Raw genomic sequence first — 22,430 nt, forward strand, 5'->3', positions numbered from 1 at the left:
GTATCTTGTATAAGTTTCTATTACACCATTTCTAAAACTTTATGGCTATGTCTGCTCCCTCTCCCCTCCCCTTTAAACTATAAGGCCTGAGAGATCAAACTGAGTATCTTACTCATCTTTAGTTTCTGACTGGCTAACAGAATATCTAGAAATAATTGGTGCTGAATGCTTGTTAAATTTAATTAAATTAGAGACCCATACATCAACCCATAAGACTTGAAGGGAGGGTCACCTCTTTTGAGAATGGCATTTAATCTGTTTCCTCCTTCCCTAAATTGGGACAGTGAGCTATGAACCCAAATCAAATTTTTCAGGTCAATCTTGTATGATTGGCCGCAGTGTCAAGTCAAGTATGTGTAGGAACTGTAAGTCTTGCCTGAGTCACCTTCTCTAAGTACTTTCACATATTTTCTGGCCAATTATACCCAAACATTACATAATCACCTCCTTTGTCACTCACCTCCTGTAAGAACTTGTCTGCACAGAGATCAACTATCAGCACCTACAGAATAAAGGAGCCAGACAAGTTAAACCAGAGACAGTCACAGAGAAATACATTAGACACTGCTAGATCAGGAAGAGTGTTTTGATTCTTTCATGCAAAGGGGAATAGTTTAAAATAAACTTAAAGGTTTATTTGTTTTGTTTCCTTTCTTTTTTTAAAAATTGAAGTATAATTGACTTAAATATTATATTAGTTTCAGGTGTATAAAGTGATTCAATATTATTATACACTAACTTAAAATATCAGCCCATTTAAAAGTTAATTCATCAACACAAGTAAAAAGAATTTCAAGTTAAAAAAAAAATGATGGCAGCACACCTAGAGATTAAAAGAGACTAAAAAAACCACACCAACCAAATGCACTGCATGGACTTTATTTGGAACTTAATTCAAACTATTAAAAATTTATGAAATAATTAGAGAGCTGAATACTGAATTTTTCTGATATTGAGGAACTGTTATTAAATTTTTTAGGTGTGATAATGGTATTGTGATTATGTTAAAAATGACCTTATAGAAATTCATATTGCAATATTTAGAATTATGAAATTATGTCAGGATATACTTCAAAATATTATGGGAGAGAGGTAGAAGTATGATTGGCTAAAACTTTGTAAGTATTTAAGAAGGGTGATTGGATTTATTTTACTCTCTTGTTTACTTTTACATATGTTTAAAATTTTCCATTATAACAAGTTAAAAAAATAGGTTAATACAAAAATCAGAAGTGTTTCTATACACTAACAATGAAGTGTCTGAAAAATAAATTAAGAAAACAACCCCATTTTCAATTGCACCACAAGGAATAAAATACCTAGGAATAAATTTAAACAAGGAGGTAAAAGATATTTGTGCTGAAAACTATAAGACACTGATGAGAGAAACTGAACAATACACAAATAAATGGAAAGATATTCCATGCTCATGGACTGGAAGAATTAATATTGTTAAAATGTCTAAATTACCCAAAGCAATCTACAGAGTCAGTGCAATCCCTACCAAAATTCCAATGGCAATTTTCACAGAAAGAGAACAAACAATTGTAAAATTTTCATGGAACTACAAAAGACTCCAAATAGCCAAAATGATCTTGAGAAAGAAGAATAAAGGTAGAGACCATCATACTTCCTGATTTCAAACTATATTACAAAGCTATAGTAATCAAAACAGTATGGTACTGGCATAAAACAGACACATGGCTCAATGGAACAGAATAGAGGGTCCATAAATAAACCCCACACATAGTCAATTAACTTTTTAAAAATTAATTAATTTATTAATTTGGCTGCACTGGGTCTTAGTTGCATCACATGGGATCTTTAGTTGTGGCATGAGGGATCTAGTTCCCTGACAGGGGTCGAACCCGGGCCCTCTGCATTGGGAGCACACAGTCTTCACCACTGGACCACCAGGGAAGTCCCAGTCAATTAACTGATGACAAAGGAGCCAAGAATATAAAATGGGGAAAGGACAATCTCTTCAATAAATGGTGTTGGGAAAATCAGATAGCTGCATGCCAAAAAATAAAACTGGATCCCAATCTTACACCATACACAAAAATCAACTCAAAATGGATTAATGACTTAAACATAAGACCTGAAATCATAAAACTCCTAGAAGAAAACACAGGGGGTAGCACCTTTACATTGGTCTTGGCAATGATTGTTTGGATTTGACACCAAAAGCAAAGGCAACAAAAGCAAAAATAAGCAAGTGGGATTACATCAAACTAAAAAGCTTCTGCACAGCAAAGGAAACCATCAATAAAATAAAAAGGAAATGTAAAGAATGGGAGAAAACATTTGCAGATCATATATTGGATAAGGGGTTACCACCCAAAAAATATAAAGAACTCATACAACTCAATAGCAAAAAAACCCCAAACCATCCAATTTAAAAATAGGCAGAGGAACTGAATAGACATTATTCCAAAGAAGACATACAAATGACTAACAAGCACATGAAAAGGTATTCCACATCAGGGAAATGCAAATCAAAACCACAATGAGATATCATCACCTGTTAGAATGGCTAGCAACAAAAGACAAAAGATAACAAATACTGGCAAGAATGTGGAGAAAAGGGAACTATTGTGCACTCTTTATGGGAATGTAAATTGGTTCAGCCACTATGGAAACAGTAAGGAGGTTCGTCAAAAAATTAAAAATAGAATCAGCACATGATTCAGCAATCCCACTTCTGGGCATGAAACCAAAGGAAATAAGATCACTATTTTGAAGAAATAGCTGCACCCCCATGTTTACTGCAGCATTACTTACAACAGATATGACAATGGAAACAACCTAAATGTCCATCAACAGATGACTAGGTAAAGATGTGGTATGTGTGTATGCATACACACACACACACACACACAAACAAACACAATGGAATATTATTCAGCCATATAAAGAAGAAAATCCTGCCATTGGTGACAACATGGATGCTAAGTGAAATAAGTCAGGCAGAGAAAGACAGATACCACTTACATGTGGAATCTAAAACAAATGAATTCACAGATACAGAGAACAGATTGGTGGTTGCCAGACATGGGGGTGGGGGATGGATGAAATGGGTGAAGGGGGTCAAAAGGCAAAAATTTCCAGTTATAAGATAAATAAGTTCTGGATATGTAATGTACAGCATGGTGACTACAGTTAATAATACTACACTGTATATTTGAAAGTTGCTAAGAGTCTATCTTAAAAGTTCTCATAACAAGAAAAAAAAATTTCTAACTATGTGAGGTGATGGATATTAACTAAACTTACTGTGTAATTATTTTGAAATATATGCATATATCATATAATATCATTATGCTGTACATCTCAAACTAATACAATGTTATACGTCAATCATATCTCAATAAAACTGGGGGAGAAAAAAAGGTTAACCCATCAGTGTAATAGGGAAGAAGAGCTATTTCAATAAGTGGTACTGGGATAGTTGGCTATCCATATGAAAAAAATGAAACGACCCCTACCTCCATTTTTTCTTTTTGGCCACACTGTGTGGCTTGCAGGATCTTAGTTCCCTGACCAGGGATTGAACCCACGCCCACAGCAGTGAAAGCAGGGAGTCCTAACCACTGGACTGCCAGGGAATTCCCCCTACCTCCTATTATATATAAAAAAAATCAAGCCCCTGACTTCAGAAACAAAAATTAAAGGTATAATAATAAAGCTTCCAAGAGATAATATAGGAGGCTATGTCCATGAAGTTAATATAAAGAAAAACTTAAGCAGTTCACACACACACACACACACACACACACACACACATAAAAACACTCATCATAAAAAAACTGATAATTCTGACCACATTAAAATTAAGAACACCAAAAAAAAAAAAAAAAAAAATTAAGAACACCACTGTATTTAAAAAACACCATTTTGGTGAATGAAAAGGTAAGCTACAAAGGGGCTCGTATCCAGAGCTATAAAAGAAGCTATAAAAACGCTTCTTACAAATCAGTGAGGGTAAACAATTCAGTATAAGGATATAGCCTATGAATTTTACAAAAGATGACAAAAAATGACATTCAAATGGCCAATAAACATATAGAAAGATGCTCACCCTCAACCATAATCAAGGAATGCCAATTAAACCACAATGAGTACAACTACATACCCATCAGATAGGCTAAATTACACAAACTGATGACAACAAGGGCTGTCAAGGACGTGGAGCAACAGGAACTCTCATACAGTGCTGGAGGAAGTTTAACTTGGCACAGCTACTTTGGAAAAGCTTGACTTGACCTACTAAAGTTGAAGGTTTACTCTATGACCCAGCAATTCCATTTCCAAGTATATGTCCATAAAACTGCATGCACATATGTACCAAGGGTCATGAACAAGAATATTCATAGCAGCATTATTAATAACTCCAAACTGGAAACAACTCAGATGTCAATCAACTGTAGAATGGATAAGAAAATTGTGGCACATTCACACAATGGAATACTATACACAATTAGAATAATCAAACTACTGTTGTTAAACCCATCAACATGGATGAATCTTAAAGACAGAATGTTGGGGACTTCCCCAGTGCTGCAGTGGTTAAGAATCCATCTGTCAATGCAGGGGACACGGGTTTGAGTCCTGGTCAGGGAAGATCCTACATGCCACGGAGCAACTAAGCCCACATCCTGCAACTACTGAGCCTGCACTCTAAAGTCCACGAGCCACAACTACTGAGCCCACGTGCCACAACTACTGAAGCCCACTTGCCTAGAGCCCGTGCTCCACAACAAGAGAAGCCACTGCAATGAGAAGCCTGCACACCACAACAAAAAGTAGCCCGGCTTGCCGCAACTAGGGAAAGCCCACACGCAGCAACGAAGACCCAAAACAGCCAAAAAAAAAAAAAAAGACATAATGTTGCTCCAAAGAAGCCAGACTGAAAAAAGAAAAGAAAGAAAGAAAGAAAATACTGTATCAGTTCACTTATTTCAAGCTTAAAACCAGGCAAAACTGAATTACACTGTTTAGGTATACATGCCTAGGATGTTAAACTATGAACAAAACAAGAAAATGAGCACCATGAAAGTCAAGATAATGGTTACCTTTTGCAAGGGGTGGGGAAGGGAACAGTGATTAGAAGAAAGCATGATGGGGGACTTCCCTGGCAGTCCAGTGGTTAAGACTCCGCGCTTCAAATGCTGGAGGTGCGGGTTTGATCCCTGGTGAGGGAACTAAGATCCCACAAGACACGCAGCATGGCCAAAAAATAATAATAATTTAAAATTAAATAATTTAATAATTAAAAATAATTAAATTAAAAAGGCATGATGGGGACTTCTGTTTCCATTGCCATAATATTTCTATTCTATTCCAATGTTGGTTACATAAGCATTCACTATGTGATAATTAACTGAGCCATACATTTTGTTTGGGCATTTATCTATACGTGTTTTATATCTGAAACAATTTATTAAATTAACCCAGAGTAGTTTCTGTGTATGATTTTTAAAAAAAGACCTATTCTTCTATACAATGGAGAAAAGACAGCCTCTTCAATAAGTGGTGCTGGGAAAACTGGAGAGCTACATGTAAAAGAATGAAATAAGAACACTCCCTAACACCAAATGGATAAAGAAGATGTGGCACATATATACAATGGAGTATTACTCAGCCATAAAAAGAAACGAAATTGAGTTATTTTTAGTGAGGTGGATGGACCTAGACTCTGTCATACAGAGTGAAGTAAATCATAAAGAGAAAAACAAATACTGTATGCTAACACATATATATGGAATCTAAAAAAAAAAAAGGTTATGAAGAACCTAGGGGCAGGAGAGGAATAAAGACAAAGATGTAGAGAATGGACTTGAGGACATGGCGCGGGGGAAGGGGAAGCTGGGACGAAGTGAGAGAGTGGCATGATGGACATACATACTCTACCAAATGTAAAATAGACAGAGGGAAGCAGCTGCATAGCACAAGGAGATCAGCTAGGTGCTTTGTGACCACCTAGAGGGGTGGGATAGAGAGGGCGGGAGGCAGATGCAAGAGGGAGGAGATATGGGGATATATTTATATGTATAGCTGATTCAGTTTGTTATAAAGCAGAAACTAACACACCATTGTAAAGCAATTATACTCCAATAAAGATGTTTCAAAAAAAAAAAAGACCTATTCAGAATAACACAAGAATTAGCCCATGGTTCAATATTGCAAATAAGATACAACTTCAGATTCATGTGTACTATAGGATTTTTCTCACTTTCATAAACAGATACAAAAATATGATAGCATAATGTATTAACAATCATAATTACATATTATTATTAATTAATGACATATCCACCACTGTTAAAGATCACTTGTTTTCATTTGCCAGTGCCCCAGTCTTTTCCACAGGTACTATTTCTCCCATCTCACCTCTTCAATGGGTAGGTCCTGGAGCTGTGGTAAGGAGCAAGACAGGATTCCAATAAGGAAAGGAGTAGGGGAGCACACAATGTCGATCATAGATGCTGGCAGGACTGGGATGTAGGTATGCTGCCAGGTGAATGGATACAGTGTGGCAACCACAGCATGGCCACATTTTGACAGGGTGCTAGCCAGAGGAGAAAGCAAACGGTGTCATATAAAGAACAACAATGGAGGGCATTTCAGACATTACGTTACAGAATTACAAAAGTGATGCCAGTTAGTGATCATAGATTAACAATTCTGTGATTACTCATTAAATTTTAACATTTTATTTAAATTTTAACTTAATTTACCGAATATCTTTAATCTCAATCTAGCTGTTTCCCACAATTTATATTGCTAAAAGCTAGTGTGTACTTAGAAAAGCAATCCCAATTTTTAACAACAGTTTAAACAAAACACATTTTGAAGGTAAATTAATTGCAACCCCCAAAAGTCACTGTTACAGCCGAATGCAAATAGCTTTTGGATTATCCTTGTCACTATAGCATTAGGTAACTGAGATCCTACCTAAGTGTTTTCTAATATGCCCAAATTTTAAAATAGTAAGAACAAGTAAAACAACTGAAGGCTGAAGTGACATATTTTACTTATTTCTCACCTTAGGCTGTTGGCAACAAAGATTATCCTCCGCTCCAAAAGGAGAGAGGCACAGACCCGAATGAGATGGCACACACTCAGGCACTTAAAGAGACATTCAAAATCAACATGTTCCAATCGTGAGTCCAGGGGTCGGCATAGTTCAATTGACTGAAATGCAAAATTTGAATCAGGGGAGCTGAGGTGGGAAAACAATCCCTAATGACAATTCTAATGGATCCTGTCATTCTTTTACAGGTTAAATTCAAGAGAGAGGGTCTGCTACAAGGAGTTTGTGAAGCTGCCTACGCTAATGCCAAGACTTAATACCTTATTTTTGGGCTGTAAATTTCTGGTGAAATCTTTCATCCCACTGGACAATAGTATGTATAATCTTCATTTATCACACTGAAATAGACATTAGGCAGGGGCTCAATCTACAAATGATAGAAAACCTCTGGTTCTTGGGTCTAGGATCAACTATCTCACAGATCAACTGGATGTTTCTCCAGTGCTTTTGTGACCAAAACATATTCTGTGCAGTTCATGAAAAAGAGAAAACTATCCTGTAAGGTTTCTATCAGGTAAGGCCTACTAGTGTAAGGCCTGCTTTTTGGAAGCTATCAAACCTTTCCAAAATGAACTAACTTACCCCATCTCCAGCCCCAGGGAGGTAGCTCTTTACTGTGATGGTGCATCCAGGAGCTGGGAAAGGAGCTTCCATGACACTTCGCATAAATGGGTAAACCAAAGCTGGAGACATTTCTCTTCTCTTCTCTACTTCATCCAGAATCTACATACACACAAAAGAATTTTTTTTAAATTAGGGACTCAGTTCAAAAACATAAAAGAATCCTATTGAAGGAACTGTCAAACTGGGTGCACAAACTTGAAAATAATACCAACAGATTTTAAGACAGATAAGCTTCTGCAACCAATAAAAGTTCATTAAAGGCATCATTTCTCTTAGAGGTACCTTTAAATCTCCAAGAAAAGTTACTAAAGTAAATCAACTTAATTTTAGAAGAGAAGCCCCTTTTTATATCACTAAGGCCGGGGCAAAGAAGGTGACACAATAATACCCTGCAGTTTGGTGTCTGGGAAAGAGATGAGACAAGATAAACTTCAGGCAACGTTTTGCTTTAAGCTGGGAGGTTTAGCAAACCAAAATGAGGATGACGGGGCAACATCATCTGGATTAGAGGTCTAAATTTAAGCCTTCAAACCCGTAGTTCTAATCTACTAATGGGGAACCCTTTCTAAAGTAGTATGTTAAAGTCTATGCCACTTAACATTGCCTAGTGAAGTCATCAGAAACAAAAACTCACTCAGAGCTCAGAAAGGACACCAATTTTCACAGGGCCCATTCTCCACTCACCTTTGAAAAAAGGTTGAAGCAGCCTAGGCGACTGACCATGCAGTATACCTCAGGGAGTCGCTTTCCTTTGCCTTCTGGCTAAAAAAAAAAAAACAACAACAAAGCAAAAATTAAGCAGCACGAGTCTTTACTAATTTGGACTATTAATACCTCTTAATACTCCTTAGTATAGAGTAGGAACCAAAGCTCTCATTCTCAATGAACACTGAAAGATGAGAAAATGCTAAAAAAAAAATGATAGTATGATTTATTCCAGTTTAGTGATGGCACATAAGCAAGAAGTAACTCAGAGCTCCCTCGATTGGCTCACTGTACTCCATTCCTCAAATATAACCAGACTGACTTCAGCTACAATGTCAGTGCTTTCTTCATCTATTACAAACATACAAATAAATAAAATAAATCCATACCATTTCTATTATGGAACACTCTGTGGCTAACCTCCACCTTGCTCTTACTGTTTAAAGCTAACATAGCTTTGGGACTTCCCTGGTGGTCCAGTGGTAAAGAATCCTCCTTCCAGTGCAGGGGACTCGGGTTCAATCCCTGCTCAGGGAACTAAGATCCCACATGCCGCAGGGCAACTAAGCCCATGAGCCACAACTACTGAGCTCATGCGTCTCAACTAAAGAGCCTGTGTGCCGCAAACTACAGAGCCCACACGCTCCGGAGCCCGTGAGCCACAACTAGAGAGAGAAAACCCGCACGCTACAACTAGAGAGAAACCCGTGTGCCACAACTAGAGAAAAGCCCGCATGCCACAACTAAGATCCTGTGTGTCGCAACTAAGATCCTGCGTGCTGCAACTAAGACCCACCGCAGCCAAAAAAATAAAGAAAATAAATAAAATATAAAGCTTAACTAGCTTCTTTATAATACACAGATCACTGAGTAGCCCCCAAACTCATCTAGAGATCGTGTTTCTGAAGTTCCTAGTCTGACTCTTTTGTTCCTCTACCAAAGCTGCCTGTAGCACAAGTCTGGGACTTACCAAGAGCTTCTTACAGTAACCAAACCACCGGCTCCCATCTTCACCAGTTAAGACAAAGGAGAACGTTTCACTGAAAAAAACAGTCAATAGTTTGAGATCCAAACAACTGCTTATGACATTCCTCGGAACAAGCAATTAAAAATTAGAGTCCAACAGCAGTCATTTTGTGATGTAAGAGGAGGCAGCAATATTATATTTATTGCAAGTCACATTCCTCCTGGGGGAGAATGTCCAGCCCTTGAGAATATCTTGCTTTGTACTGGAGTGAGAGAATAGAATGTGATGAGCTGTTGATGCCACTGGCTCCTTCTACTTTCTTATTTATCTAGTCCAGCTATTAATCAAGCCTATTTTCCTTTTGCTGAATGTCCAGTTTAGTCAAATATATAGGTAAACTATAAAGAATTTTGATAAGCTATTCTTCCCTTCCAAATTCTTCTATTTAGTTCTGAGAGGTCATATGGAACTGTGATAGGGAAAAGTTTATATCCTTAATACATAAAAATTATTAGGAAAATTACCATCTCATTAGAAACACTGGCAAAAAATATGCACAGATAATTTACAAAATGAAGACCTAGAGATGCCCAAGAAATAAATTCATTAACAATCAAAAGAAATTCAAATCTGAACAACATATACATATGTCTGTATTTGGCCACGAATAAAGATTGGAAGGGAACATCTCAAAACATTTCCAGTGATTATCTCTGAGTAACCAGAATGCCAGTGATTTTTAATTTCTGCTTTTTATTTACTCCTCTGTATTTTTCAGACATTCTAGAATAAACACACATAACTCTTGGGGAAAGCCATCCATGGAGCAGCCAGGCCAATAAGAAAGAAGCTGCCTATGCAATTAGTACAACTGACAGCACAAAAGCTTCAGAGTTGATGACTCAGAGATGAGAGCGGCGATCAGGCTAAACTGGTTAGGAGAGACAGGAGCATAGTCTGGAGGCAACGTGGGGTGGAAGGGCAGAGCTACTTAGGCAATAGCTGAGGCTGTCTTCCAGCAGGTCATTGGCATGTGATATGGTTCACATAATCACGCTTTTCAGCCTAAATACATGATCAATAATTACAGTTTTGAACAAAGCACTTATCTATTTATAAGCAGGATATGAAACGATGATGGTTTATTAATTGAAAATAGTAATTTCCTCTAGATACTGGGAAGAAATTTCTTATAATTCCCTTCTCAATATACTTACACCTTCCAAACTACAGCCCCCTCTTCGTACAAGTTCGACAGGGAACATACAATCTGGGCTATGGCTTCTTCTAACAACTTGAAGGAGATAACAAGATGCAGATATTGCCATGTTTTATCTCTGTTTCTCAGTCCCTAAGTTCAAGTCTTTTTTCCTTTTCTGTCCACTTGGTGGCATTTCTGATTATATGTAAAGTGGAACTTTTTTTCCTGCAGAATTGGCAAATTGAAGAGACTCTCAAACTTGTTTTCCCTTTGACACTGTGTTTTTCTTTTTTGAGCCCCACATAGGAAATGTCCTAATCGTTTCTTCCTTTCCTCCCACTGCATCCTTGATCTGCCACAGAGTCCACATAGCTTCACTGCTGACTCTGTTTCTCAAAGATTCTGGTTCTACTTTTGCTCGTCCAACAAATAGAAATCAGATAAAGTAGTCTATTTACCTCTTGAGTTCTGAGGTTGGCACCCAGTCCTTTGAATCAGGAAAACAAAATTTTGGGATAACTTTGAGCCTGTCTTCAGTGTCTCTGGATTGCTTACAGCCATGATCACCCTGAAAAAAAATAACACTGTAAGTGACTAATATTCTATGTAAGCGGAGTATAGAAATAAACTCAGCCTGGTCTTAGGAAAAGAGGTCTCTGATAAGTCTAGGTAGGTGTCTCAGAGTGGTTTTGTGCTATTTAATAAAACAGGAAGGCCAAGACTGGTAATCACTGAAAACATACTGAGAACTGAATTTCTAAGGAAAAAGAATTCTGTTTTACATAGAAAGGGTACTTATGGACATCCTATAATCTGATGTAAGAGAAATGATTGAAAACAGTTTCTTAGCTAGAGGAAGAATCTTAATTCAGAATTAACATACTAGTGAGAATATTTTTATGAATCGTGGGACATAAAATAAATGAAAATCTATTCTACAATATACTGATAGCAAAAACCTAGTTAGCTCAAGACACTCTCTGATCAATAGTCCAAGATGTTTTGAAAAGGCAGGTGAATGTTACTTAGAAAAGATACTATTTTTAGAATCCACCCCACATATAATCATTTCCCTTAGCATATAATCTTTGCTACCTAATTACAGGTTTGCAACTTCCTGTAAGATTTTAGCATGGAAGACCTTTTGTGCAAGTCTGGTATTGTACTTTAAAGGACAGTCTAAATTTAGTTAAACCAAAAGACATTTTAAAATTAGTATAAAAACTAGCAGATAAGTCTAATCACCATATTGCCTTCATGTAACTAATACCAACGATCTATCCTTTAATTTCTAAAACAAAACATGCAGCCATTCTGGGTCACTTAGAGATTAAGCCCTTAAGAAACGGAAAAGCATTCTAACAAAATTTTAGTTGTGTCATATTCTATTATTTTTACACTGTTAAATGATTCACAATCATCTTCATTCAAGGTTTTCCACATCAGAATCAAGAGGGGCTCAGGCAGCTCTTTCCCTCCCAGACTTATAGATGCCTAATGCACAATAACGCCAAGTAACTTGCTTAGAGACATCCTTGAATTACTGTCAGAGTCAACTGGGTCCTCATCTGGTTCCAAACCCATAATTCAGGCTGTGCTGAAAACAGGTTCAACCTCGAGATTTCTCTTTGCAAATGTAAGACTGATGAACAACAGAGAAAAAAATTAAGCTTCTCTTTATGGGAAATTTGATTCCTCGACTATCTATTTTAGACTCTTACGGTACTGTGTTACTAAAGAGTGCAGTGACACTGTGCTCTCAGGCCACAATAAGGACTTTTATAAGAAATTAAACATTGATTTATTTACAGCAGGAATGTTGGTGAGGACTTTCTTAAAAAATGAGAACCCATGCAGGAAATGTCTCAGATTTCAGTTCAGCTGTGCTTCATTAGCTTTTCTTATTTTTATTTATTTATTTTTTGGCTGCGTTGGGTCTTCGTTGCTGCTCATGGGCTTTCCCTAGTTGCGGCGAGCGGGGGCTACTCTTTGTTGTGGCGTGTGGGCTCTAGGCGTGCGGGTTTCAGTAGTTGTGGCTCGAGGGCTCTAGAGCACAGGCTCAGTAGTTGTGGCGCACGGGCTTAGTTGCTCCGCGGCATGTGGGATCTTCCAGGACCAGGGCTCGAACCTGTGTCCCTTGCATTGGTAGGTGGATTCTTAACCGCTGCACCACCAGGGAAGCCCTTCACTAGCTTTTCTAGTGAAACATGCAACTCAGGGTTTAAACCCAAAGTCCTAAAGTTCCTGAGCAGATAATGAGAGAAGTGGTCCAAGTAGTAAGCTGGAGTGTGAGTAAATGTCCCTGTTTAAAGGGATCGCTCCTTCCCAAGGCCAGCTACATAATTTGCAGAGCACAGTGCAAGATGAAAAACTGTGAGTCCCTTGTTCAAAAAGCAGGACCAAAATAAATGTAAAATGAAATATAAAACTTGTTACTTTCTTCTGTGGTTTCTTTCTCAGACTGCAATGGGGTTTTTGATTTTCTGCTTAATGGCATGCTCCCTCAGGCACGAGGATCCTGGGGACAAGTGCAGACTCTCACAGGTGCCCAGGGACCCTGGCCTGCAATCTGGTGCCCAAGTGGCCCACCAGCTGCTGGGTTTCCCCTCGGGCCAGCTGCAGGACTGAAACTCTGCGTCCTGACTAGGGGTGGGAAAGTTGAGCCAAGGACTTCCCTTCCCATGGGCCCACTACTCCAACCCGCAGCAGCTAGGCGACCCTCAAGGGGTTGTAGCCTCCACATGGGGACGTGCTTAGTACTTGGATTGGGGGTGGCGAAAAGGCTTGCCCCCACCAGGCCACCCACTGAACACAGGAGCAATGCCCAGGGTAGGGAAGGATCTACCATGTGTTGCTTAAGACACTTCGGCGTTAATGCTTGCCTGATGCTGACCCCCTCCATGCCCGTGCAGAGGGTGGCAGCAGTCACTGAGTGAGGATTGAAAGGGGGAAGCCAGACGGGGCCTGGGGAACCAAGGGGTAGGAGTGAGGACAACTGGAGAACCCATCCTGGAGAGGTGACAGCATACCTGAGCCAAGGCTTTAAGACCTTGGCACGTGCCCCACTGGCTCATCAGATCTCACTTCTCACTTACAAAACACAGATTCAAATATAAAATTATTGGGGCTTCCCAGGTGGCGCAGTGGTTGAGAGTCCGCCTGCCGATGCAGGGGACATGGGTTCGTGCCCCGGTCCGGGAAGATCCCACATGCCGCGGAGCGGCTGGGCCCGTGAGCCATGGCCGCTGAGCCTGCGCGTCCGGAGCCTGTGCTCCTCAACGGGAGAGGCCACAACAGTGAGAGGCCTGCGTACCGTAAAAAATAAAATAAAATAAAAATAAAATTATTAAGAACTTCAACGGTGACTGCGGAGCAGGGTGCAGAGCCCTTGTAAGTGAGGGGCCTTGTGTGACTGCACTGGTCACATGCCCATGAAGTCAGTCCTGCTCCTTACTCAGCTTCAGCCAATCCATGCCATTTAGGAATGTAGGCTGAATGTTGGCAGTCTTTCTAGTTTCTCAGGAGAAAGCAGAAATACAGATTTTTATGTGAAATATGACCTTTAAACAAAAAATTGACAACAAAACTTTTTATTATTTTATTACTGTGCAAACCCAAAAAACATATCTGTGGGCTAAATATGCTCAGAGGCCATCAGTTTGTTAAGCCCTGATGTAATGATCATGCTCTTTGTATTTACTGCCACAAAGCTCAGAGCCACATTTGGGGTCTATGTTGTAAGCTCTGTGAGGGCAGGGACCAAGAAGATCTATTTCAGTTGTATTCCCAGCACCTAATCTTGGCAAATAGTAGGCATTTATGAAATATTGATTAAATAAATGAATGAATTATTTTGTGAAAAAGGTAGAGTAAATGAAATAATACCGTTAATAACAGTTACCATTTATCAAGTGTTACTGTGTGCAAGGAACTGGATTAAGCACGTTACATACATTATCTCATTAAATCCTCACTAATAGGGAATAACATTACATAGTGCTTACTGTATGCTAGACACTGTTCTAAGTGCCTTATATTAATTATAATTAGCTCATTTAATCCTCACCACAACTCCACGGGGGTAGACACTATGAAGATTATCCCCCTTTGACCAATGAAGAAAATGAGGCACAGAGCAGTTTAACTGGTCCAAGTCACAGAGCTAATAAGTGGCAAATGCAGATAGTTGGCTCCCAGTCCATGCTCTGAACTGCTACCCTACTCTGCCCCATTTATCACTCCCCTCATTAAGGATGAGAAAACTGAGGCTCTGTAACTTGCTAAAGGTCACTTAGTAAATAGCAGAGCAAAAGATAAAAGCCCAACTTGAATAATGAGCTTTAATCCCCCCTTGGTTGCAGCTCATGCCTGACACAAGGTATCATTAGAGTGCACCGGATCCTACAAGAAGTACAGTATTAGTAAAAGCTAACTGAGACAACAGTAAACAAGAAGAAAGGGAATAAATACACAGAGACACAGAAACGTTCCTGGATGCCTCATAGCCTCCATGCACTTACCTTGCTAGGGAATTGTTGTATGACCTGGGGAATGTAGCTTATTTCTGATGGCTTCTTCTGTAGAGACACCACCACAAAAAGTTCAAACAGCTGCTGCTCCTGTAATTCAATTAGATCCCGCTCTAAGGTCTGGTAGTGAGGATTCCTCTTGGAAGGTTGCTGCAGTTGCGCTATGCGCTTGTAGCGACCTGCGATGAGATTACGGAGTCTTGTTTTCCTTTATAGCCCTATCTTCCCTCTAGCATCCAGAGGTCACGACCCACGCAGGACTAATCTTCACTCAGTCGTTGCTAATGAATGTTGACTAACCAATGTCTGCCACCCAGACATACGTGTTAGGGCTATGACACACTTGGAGGACAAGTGCAGATTCTCACAAGCACCTGGGGGCCCTGCAGTGGGACCGATGTTCTGTGTCCCAACTGATACCTATGTATGTCCCAACACATACTCTGTGCCATCCCATCTTTCATGGCATGACACCAGGATACACAGAAAATGTCAGGTAAAAGCACTGGCCTGACAAAAGATGCCATTTGGGGGACCATGAAATCTTAGGTGGGGGAAAAGATCTGATAAAAGAACTGAGTCCTATAGAAGGTAAGTTCCTAAAGAGACAAGTTTGATCAAATTAAAACAAAAACTATCCTCACATTAAAGAAATGTTCTTTTCCCTTTTCTCCTTGGCATATATTACTAATAATGGACATATACTTATCAATAAATGGTGCTAAATGCAAGAGAGAAAAATGACATGTAAGAAGGTATCCATTAGCAGACTACTTCTCAAAAGAAAGAATTCATAGAAGCATACTATGTAAACAGTATGAGCAATGCCACCGAAAAGTGGGTACCATTTATCCTTTATTCTCATTTATCTCTAAATTCTGAATAATTTGGGGTAGTCTCCACTAGGGGACATGCAGTACTTGCAGAAGAAATAGTCTAAGCATCCCAGAGATTTGCTTATGTGTCATTCTGAGCCAATGATGGAAAGACTCATGCACTAACTGTTTCGCTTTTCTTTTGAGATATGATGCATTCTGCCCCCAAAGAAGTTACAAGGTAGATCAAAATATTAAGAACACTTAAAAAATAATTTTGGAGTGCCTCTCCAAAATTATCCGGTACATTTAGTGCTCTAGGCAAACCTTCCTTACTCCAAACTCCAGAGGGCTCAGTTCAAGTCAAGAAAAATTTAGGGCCTGTTTCTCAGTAGCAACAGAACAAAATTAATCATCTTTACACATCCAAGCTGAACCTGATGATGACTTAAGTTTCACCTTCAGTCAGCCTACAGAATCAAACACCTGAAGCAATTTAGGCTACTGGTAGGAGCACATGATTATTAATCATAAGATCAGAGTATCAGACCTGGAACTGCCCTGTACTCAGCTTTGATAATTCAGGTCTCCTATTTTTTCCATGCTTCAGTTAAACAGAAATTAAATAATTTGCTGTGAAAATCCATTAGATGAAGGATACAGAGCACTATGACTGCTTGAACAAATACAGCCGAAAAAGCACAGCATCTTCTATATTCTAACAGAAAGTAAACGGCACAATAATTTAGAATATAAATACCTATGAATAAGAAACAGATCAGTGTTTCCTGTCCCAATGTCAGAGATATCTAAGATACTCGAATGACTATGAAAAAATCAGATATTTAATGCAAAGTATTTGCCTCAGAGAATGACTCACATACTCTGTTTTGGCTGCTGCACATATGTCTGAACGTGCAGCTCTGCCACTCCCCTCTTAAGATGGAAGAACATTCCATCTTAAGAACTACACTGGTCTGCCTCACTCTACCATGGGAGATTTTTAATGCTGTCAAACATCTGACAGTGTACTGTTTAGTTCCCCAAATCTCAACAGGTTCTTATAATGAAGAAATCACCGACAAAGTGAAACTTCGTGTAGAAAAAACATGCTTAATCACAAAGGCAGGTGCCACTCCACCTACAACCAGGATCATCACGCGAAAGGGAGCAGCCCCACTGACTCACTCACTCTTTGGCAGATACTCGGCATCACTTTCATACCCACAGGTTTCACCTGAAAAGAAAGAGTTTCCATTTGTACTGTCCAACAAGAACAGGCAGAACATGAGGACAAAAACAATGTAAAAGCTCCACAGACCTGGGGACTTACTTGGTGTAAGGAATAATTAAGGATGCTGAGCCCTTCTCCAAACCACTTAGCTGTATCAGGGCAGGACAGGTGCAAAAAAGAATAAAAGGCTCAGAGAAGAAACTATTCCATTCCATCTTCTTCCCATACCCACCTCCCTCCTCAGTTCCCCTCTCATCCCTAATTCTAGAAATTAACAGCAGTTCAGACTAGTTTTAGAAAGCCTTGATCAGAGTAGATTTTATTTCTACCTTCATATCATTGTCTTTATATTCCCAAATAAGGTATCAAAGGTAAAACACCAACCTGGCTAAACAAAAATCTCAATATGGAACAAACTATGAATTTAGATTAACAGGAAAATGTGAGGCTAAGAAAGATTACCAAATAAGTTTATGAAGTAATATTTATGATGCCTTTATGATGCCTCTAAGCCACCTCTAATGCCAAACTAAACTGAACTTTACTCTGAATTCTTATAGTACTCAAACGGCTTTGAACTGCTCTTGTTTTCCACAATTGGATTTTAAGTATCTTGAGGCTAAGATACTTTTAGCCTGTTTCTAGAAGGGAATGTTCTGTACAATACTAGGCACATTGTCAATTTACAAAAAAAAAAAAAGAAAGAGAACAACCAAAAAACAAAACAAAACATTGTGAACAGGTGAACGAAAAATTTCTAAATTAAGTCTGAAAAGTTAAAGCAAAATTTTAAAATATAAAGAAAGGGAAAAAATTTTAATATATCAGGAAAAACAAGGACTAGGAGTCATAAATGAAAAATGTATGGAAGTTTGATTGTATAAAAATGTAAAATTTCTAATCTAATAAAAAATCATTAGTAAATTCAAAAGGTAAATAAACTGGGAGAATATTTGAAATCCACACTGCAGACGCAAGGCTAAGTTTCTTAATATTTAAATAGCTGTTACAAATGAATAAGTAAAAACACAGCACAACAAAAAAAATGAATAAAAGGGTAGGAAAAGACAATTTATAGAAAAAGATTGATAACTATTGATAAACATAACTGTCCAAAGTCATAATTAATAAAATAAATTTAATAACTTAAAACAATAAGTAAGATACACTTTTCAACCATGATACTGGCAAAAAATAAAAAGCTCTAATAAAACACAGTATTAATGAAGATTACGAGGAAAAAACCATTTTCAAAAGCTCTTCATAGAAATATAAAGCTGTTTTTTTTTTTTTACGGTACGCGGACCTCTCACTGTTGTGGCCTCTCCTGTTGCAGAGCACAGGCTCTGGACGCACAGGCCCAGCGGCCATGGCTCATGGGCCCAGCCGCTCCGCCGCATGTGGGATCTTCCCGGACCAGGCCACGAACCCGTGTCCCCTGCATCGGCAGGCGGACTCTCAACCACTGCGCCACTAGGGAAGCCCAAAGCTGTTTTTTTTTTAAGTTGTTAAAATCTATTTGTGAGACAATTTGTCAGCAGTTATAAAAATTTTAATTTATGTGTTCTTTAAAGTATGTGTTCTTTGATTAAGTACACTGCTAGGAACTTATTCTACAGATGTATTCTTACCAACATACAAAAAAATATATAGACAAAAAATATATATTACAGCACTGTTTGAAGAAAAAAATCTATATCTATATATCTACCTATTTATAAAACTTAATTATCCACAGGTTAAATAAAATGTTAGAAACAGCCAAAATGTCTACCAGCTAAATAAAATTCTTCTACATCTATACCAAGAAATACAGTACAGCTATGTGGATCTCTATGTGTTGATACCAAAAGACCTCCAAAGTATATTAATTATATATTTTTTAAAACAGCAAGATATACAAAGTCTGAATAGTATAAAAGTATTTGGGGAGAAAAAATATTTGCATGTGCATAAGATTTTCTGGGATTAGTAGGAGGAGGTTTGGGAAACTTTGGCTTTCCGTTTTATGTTATTTTATATTATTGTAATTTCTTGCTGTGCTCATTTTAATTTTGTAATAAGGAAGAAGAGAACATAAAAAAAATACTGTCTCTTCATTAGACATGTGGGAAAGGTACACAAGACGTGTTACAGAAAAAGCAGGTATTTAAATATTGTGTACTGTACAGGTTTTATAACTTCAAACTAACCACAATGACAAAAAGTATACTGGGGCTATAAAATATTGTTCAGTATGAAAGAACAAACACTGTGAGCTCCTGAGCCCTATTTGTGTCCTTAGCACCAAGCACCTCTTGGGAGCCCATGAAGTGTTTGGAAAGACAAAAAAAAAAGAAAGAGGGAAGGGAGGAAAGGTAATTTACCTGGAAAAGACCTTACAAAAGATCATTTAAATGGCTTTAACATATTCACATCTATGGGTTTTGACAATCTGCATTCCAAGACACTGAATGAAGGTTAAGGGGTTTATAAGCCAATAGGAAAATCTGTTGAGAATCTGTAGGGATCAAAAAAGTACTAGGTTGTCCCTTTTTAAAATGTGACTTCAACACACAAAATTATAATTTTGAAGAAGGACAATAAATCATTTTGTGATACCTGATAACTGAGAGTTAAAGAACTGTTTAGGTTGCAACAGATTCGGTAAAACCTAGCATGTACTGGCAGAGTAGGTAAATATAATCATCTGGTTCTATGAGGCATTGCTGATATACAGACAAAAGCTTAAGGAGGTAAACAAAAATCTGAGAACTGTTGACTACTGAGCCAGGAGATCCTCAGGCATGAGAGAAATTCCTCGGGTCCACTGAAGGAGTTGGCCACAGAGACTGAGTAAATGCATATTTCCTTTGAGCCATGCAAAAGAAAAATTTGTAGGGACTACTCCTTTTTGTGTGTGTATGTGTTAGAAGTTGGCAGTTTATGCTCTTGAATTTTTTCTTTTCAATAATGATACAGTGGAAAAAAGGATATGGCTCTTCAAAAACTTTTCTTCGAGCCAAATTTACTAAAATGTTCCTAATCCATAAAGCATTCAAATAAAATAAGAGATCGGTGATCATCTACCTAGGGTGGCATATCCGGTGAATACAGTTATCAATAGAGTGCTGTTAATATGGGACAATGATAATGTTTTCTAAGAATTTGTCCTGGTTCCAGTGTCTTGATATTTCACAAAATTTGCAATTTATAATTTATTTCCTTATCTATAAAACAATAATATTTGCTACATGCCGTTATTTAAAAAAACAATCATAATAGAGAAGAATAAGACTTTGTGGTATCATGTTCCTTGATTCAAATTGATGCTTCCTCCTCTGGCTCAGCTTCTTCCTCTGTAAAATTAGGACAGTCCCTACCTCCCAGTGTGGTCATACGTTATACACCAGATAAAGTACATAAAGAAACTATTACTTCATTCAGTAAATGGTAGCTATTATTATTAACAATAACCAGAAGTATTTCTTCTACAGAAGAGAAGGCTGAAATGTTGTAATAATTGCTTTTGAAAATATGAAAACTCACATTTAAAATGGTGATGAGATGATTTTAATCATCACAAAGTAAGAAGAAAGAGTCTTGAATTATTGAATGGGGAAGTTTATTTTCACATAGTAATTGTTAGAATGAAGAAGAGATTTTCAATGGAAATGAAGAAATTTCTGTCTCTGGAAGTCTGCAAAAATATGAAATATTCTTTTCTGGTATGACTTGGCTGTTGTTTCTCACTTATGAATCTCACAGACAAAAATTGCTAAACTCTACACATCCTTTGCCAGACAACCAAGTTAAAGTTGTAAAGAAGATTCTACAATAATAATTCACTATAGATGTTGAAAGTTTCTTAAGACAATCTAAGTTTTATCTAGGCATCTGAAGAATAAAACTACTGAACTTATTAGATGACTATAGGTTGAATACCACACACATTCAGTATATATATACTTAATATTTTCATTTCTCCACTGAGAGAGTCTATACTGACAAAAGACTATAAATCAAAGTAGTACTACATAATAAGGATGCAACCTGTCCATGAAAATTAGTCTCATTGGTTTATAACTATTTTTTAATTTATTTACTTATTCATCCAATAGTTATTACTTGGTACAGAACTAAACAAAGGGATTTGAGGAAGAACAAGAAATAATCCCTTAGCCTAAAGAAGTTTTATGTTTAAGTGGGATAGACAGGAAAGTAAACCAAAAATTATAATTCACATCAAACATTAAATTATTTAATGATTTGCCCCTCATACGCTAACAGCTATGGACAGTTGGAACAATTCTTACCTTTAGAGGGAGGTACATCTTTTCCAGTGTAAGGGTGTAACTTTACCCTCTTCTTCCCTCTCTTAGATTCAAATATATCATCTATTTTCAATACAAGCTGAAAAAAGACCAGAAAAGTACAAGCTAAAACAAACACCAACAAGTTTTGCAGCTTGATATTAACTTATTAGTGATTCTCGTTCAGAGAAAGATCCATTTTATAAATAAAAACCTTTACATTTTTCAATTTTGAATCTAAATTATCTTTAGTAAGTTGATATGCTATTCTAATACATACTCCATTTAACATGGGTAAGAGAAGTGGGAAAGGATATTTCCTTTCCAGAGGAAGTTTAGCACAGGTTCTTAGAGAGAGATTGCTTGTCATTCCATGTCACAACATGCAGGAAATCTGGCTACTGCACTCCATATATTGACCAAGCCTTACCAATGGACTCAAGTTTTTGCGAGCCCAGAGTAGGAAGTGGGATATTTACTCACTTGTAAGGCAGGGTGAGGCACAGTTATGTCTGCTCCCAGGAATTTTTGCAAAGAGAGGATAATCACACTTAGAAAGCTTTAGTCAAAAGGAATACTCCTTTGCTACTGAGAGCACTAATATTATAATTTATTTTGGAAACATATCATAAAAATAGGAGATTCTCAAATATGCCCAAGTACAAAACAATGTTCCATTTAATATGCATTATTCATTAAAATTCTTTCTTTGCTTCTGGGAAGTGTGTATAAAAGAGACAGACAGACAGACTGGGCTTAAAAAAGAGAAAAGAATTAAAGCTGATCAACAGCCACTTTTAAAAGGAGAAACTGATTAGTTTTTCTATGTATATTTTTCTTAAAATTCCAAACTTTTTCTTAACTATCAATATTGATTTAACATATTTAATGCCCAGAATTACAGTTGTTAGGAACATTATATAATATGATAACCAACAAAGTTGCTTGAGAAAAATGTTCTTGTTTT

General features: G+C 37.7%; 1 protein-coding gene across 3 annotated transcripts in view; it reads right to left on the reverse strand.

Moving 5' to 3' along the window:
* Positions 1–22,430, reverse strand: part of DENND2C (DENN domain containing 2C) — a 35,167-nt gene that overhangs the window by 7,477 nt on the left and 5,260 nt on the right. For all 3 annotated transcript variants that reach the window (XM_024764853.1, XM_024764855.1, XM_024764854.1), the window contains 10 exons: positions 21,467–21,563; positions 17,130–17,174; positions 15,114–15,301; positions 11,052–11,161; positions 9,396–9,465; positions 8,405–8,482; positions 7,679–7,819; positions 7,049–7,197; positions 6,394–6,571; positions 461–502 (listed from right to left, as the gene is read on the reverse strand). In XM_024764853.1, coding sequence (XP_024620621.1) covers positions 461–502; positions 6,394–6,571; positions 7,049–7,197; positions 7,679–7,819; positions 8,405–8,482; positions 9,396–9,465; positions 11,052–11,161; positions 15,114–15,301; positions 17,130–17,174; positions 21,467–21,563 — 1,098 coding nt within the window. The remainder of the gene's footprint in view (positions 1–460; positions 503–6,393; positions 6,572–7,048; positions 7,198–7,678; positions 7,820–8,404; positions 8,483–9,395; positions 9,466–11,051; positions 11,162–15,113; positions 15,302–17,129; positions 17,175–21,466; positions 21,564–22,430) is intronic.

The sequence above is a fragment of the Neophocaena asiaeorientalis genome, unplaced genomic scaffold (assembly GCF_003031525.2).
Source record: "Neophocaena asiaeorientalis asiaeorientalis breed wild unplaced genomic scaffold, Neophocaena_asiaeorientalis_V1.1 scaffold62, whole genome shotgun sequence".
Lineage (NCBI taxonomy): Eukaryota > Metazoa > Chordata > Mammalia > Artiodactyla > Phocoenidae > Neophocaena > Neophocaena asiaeorientalis.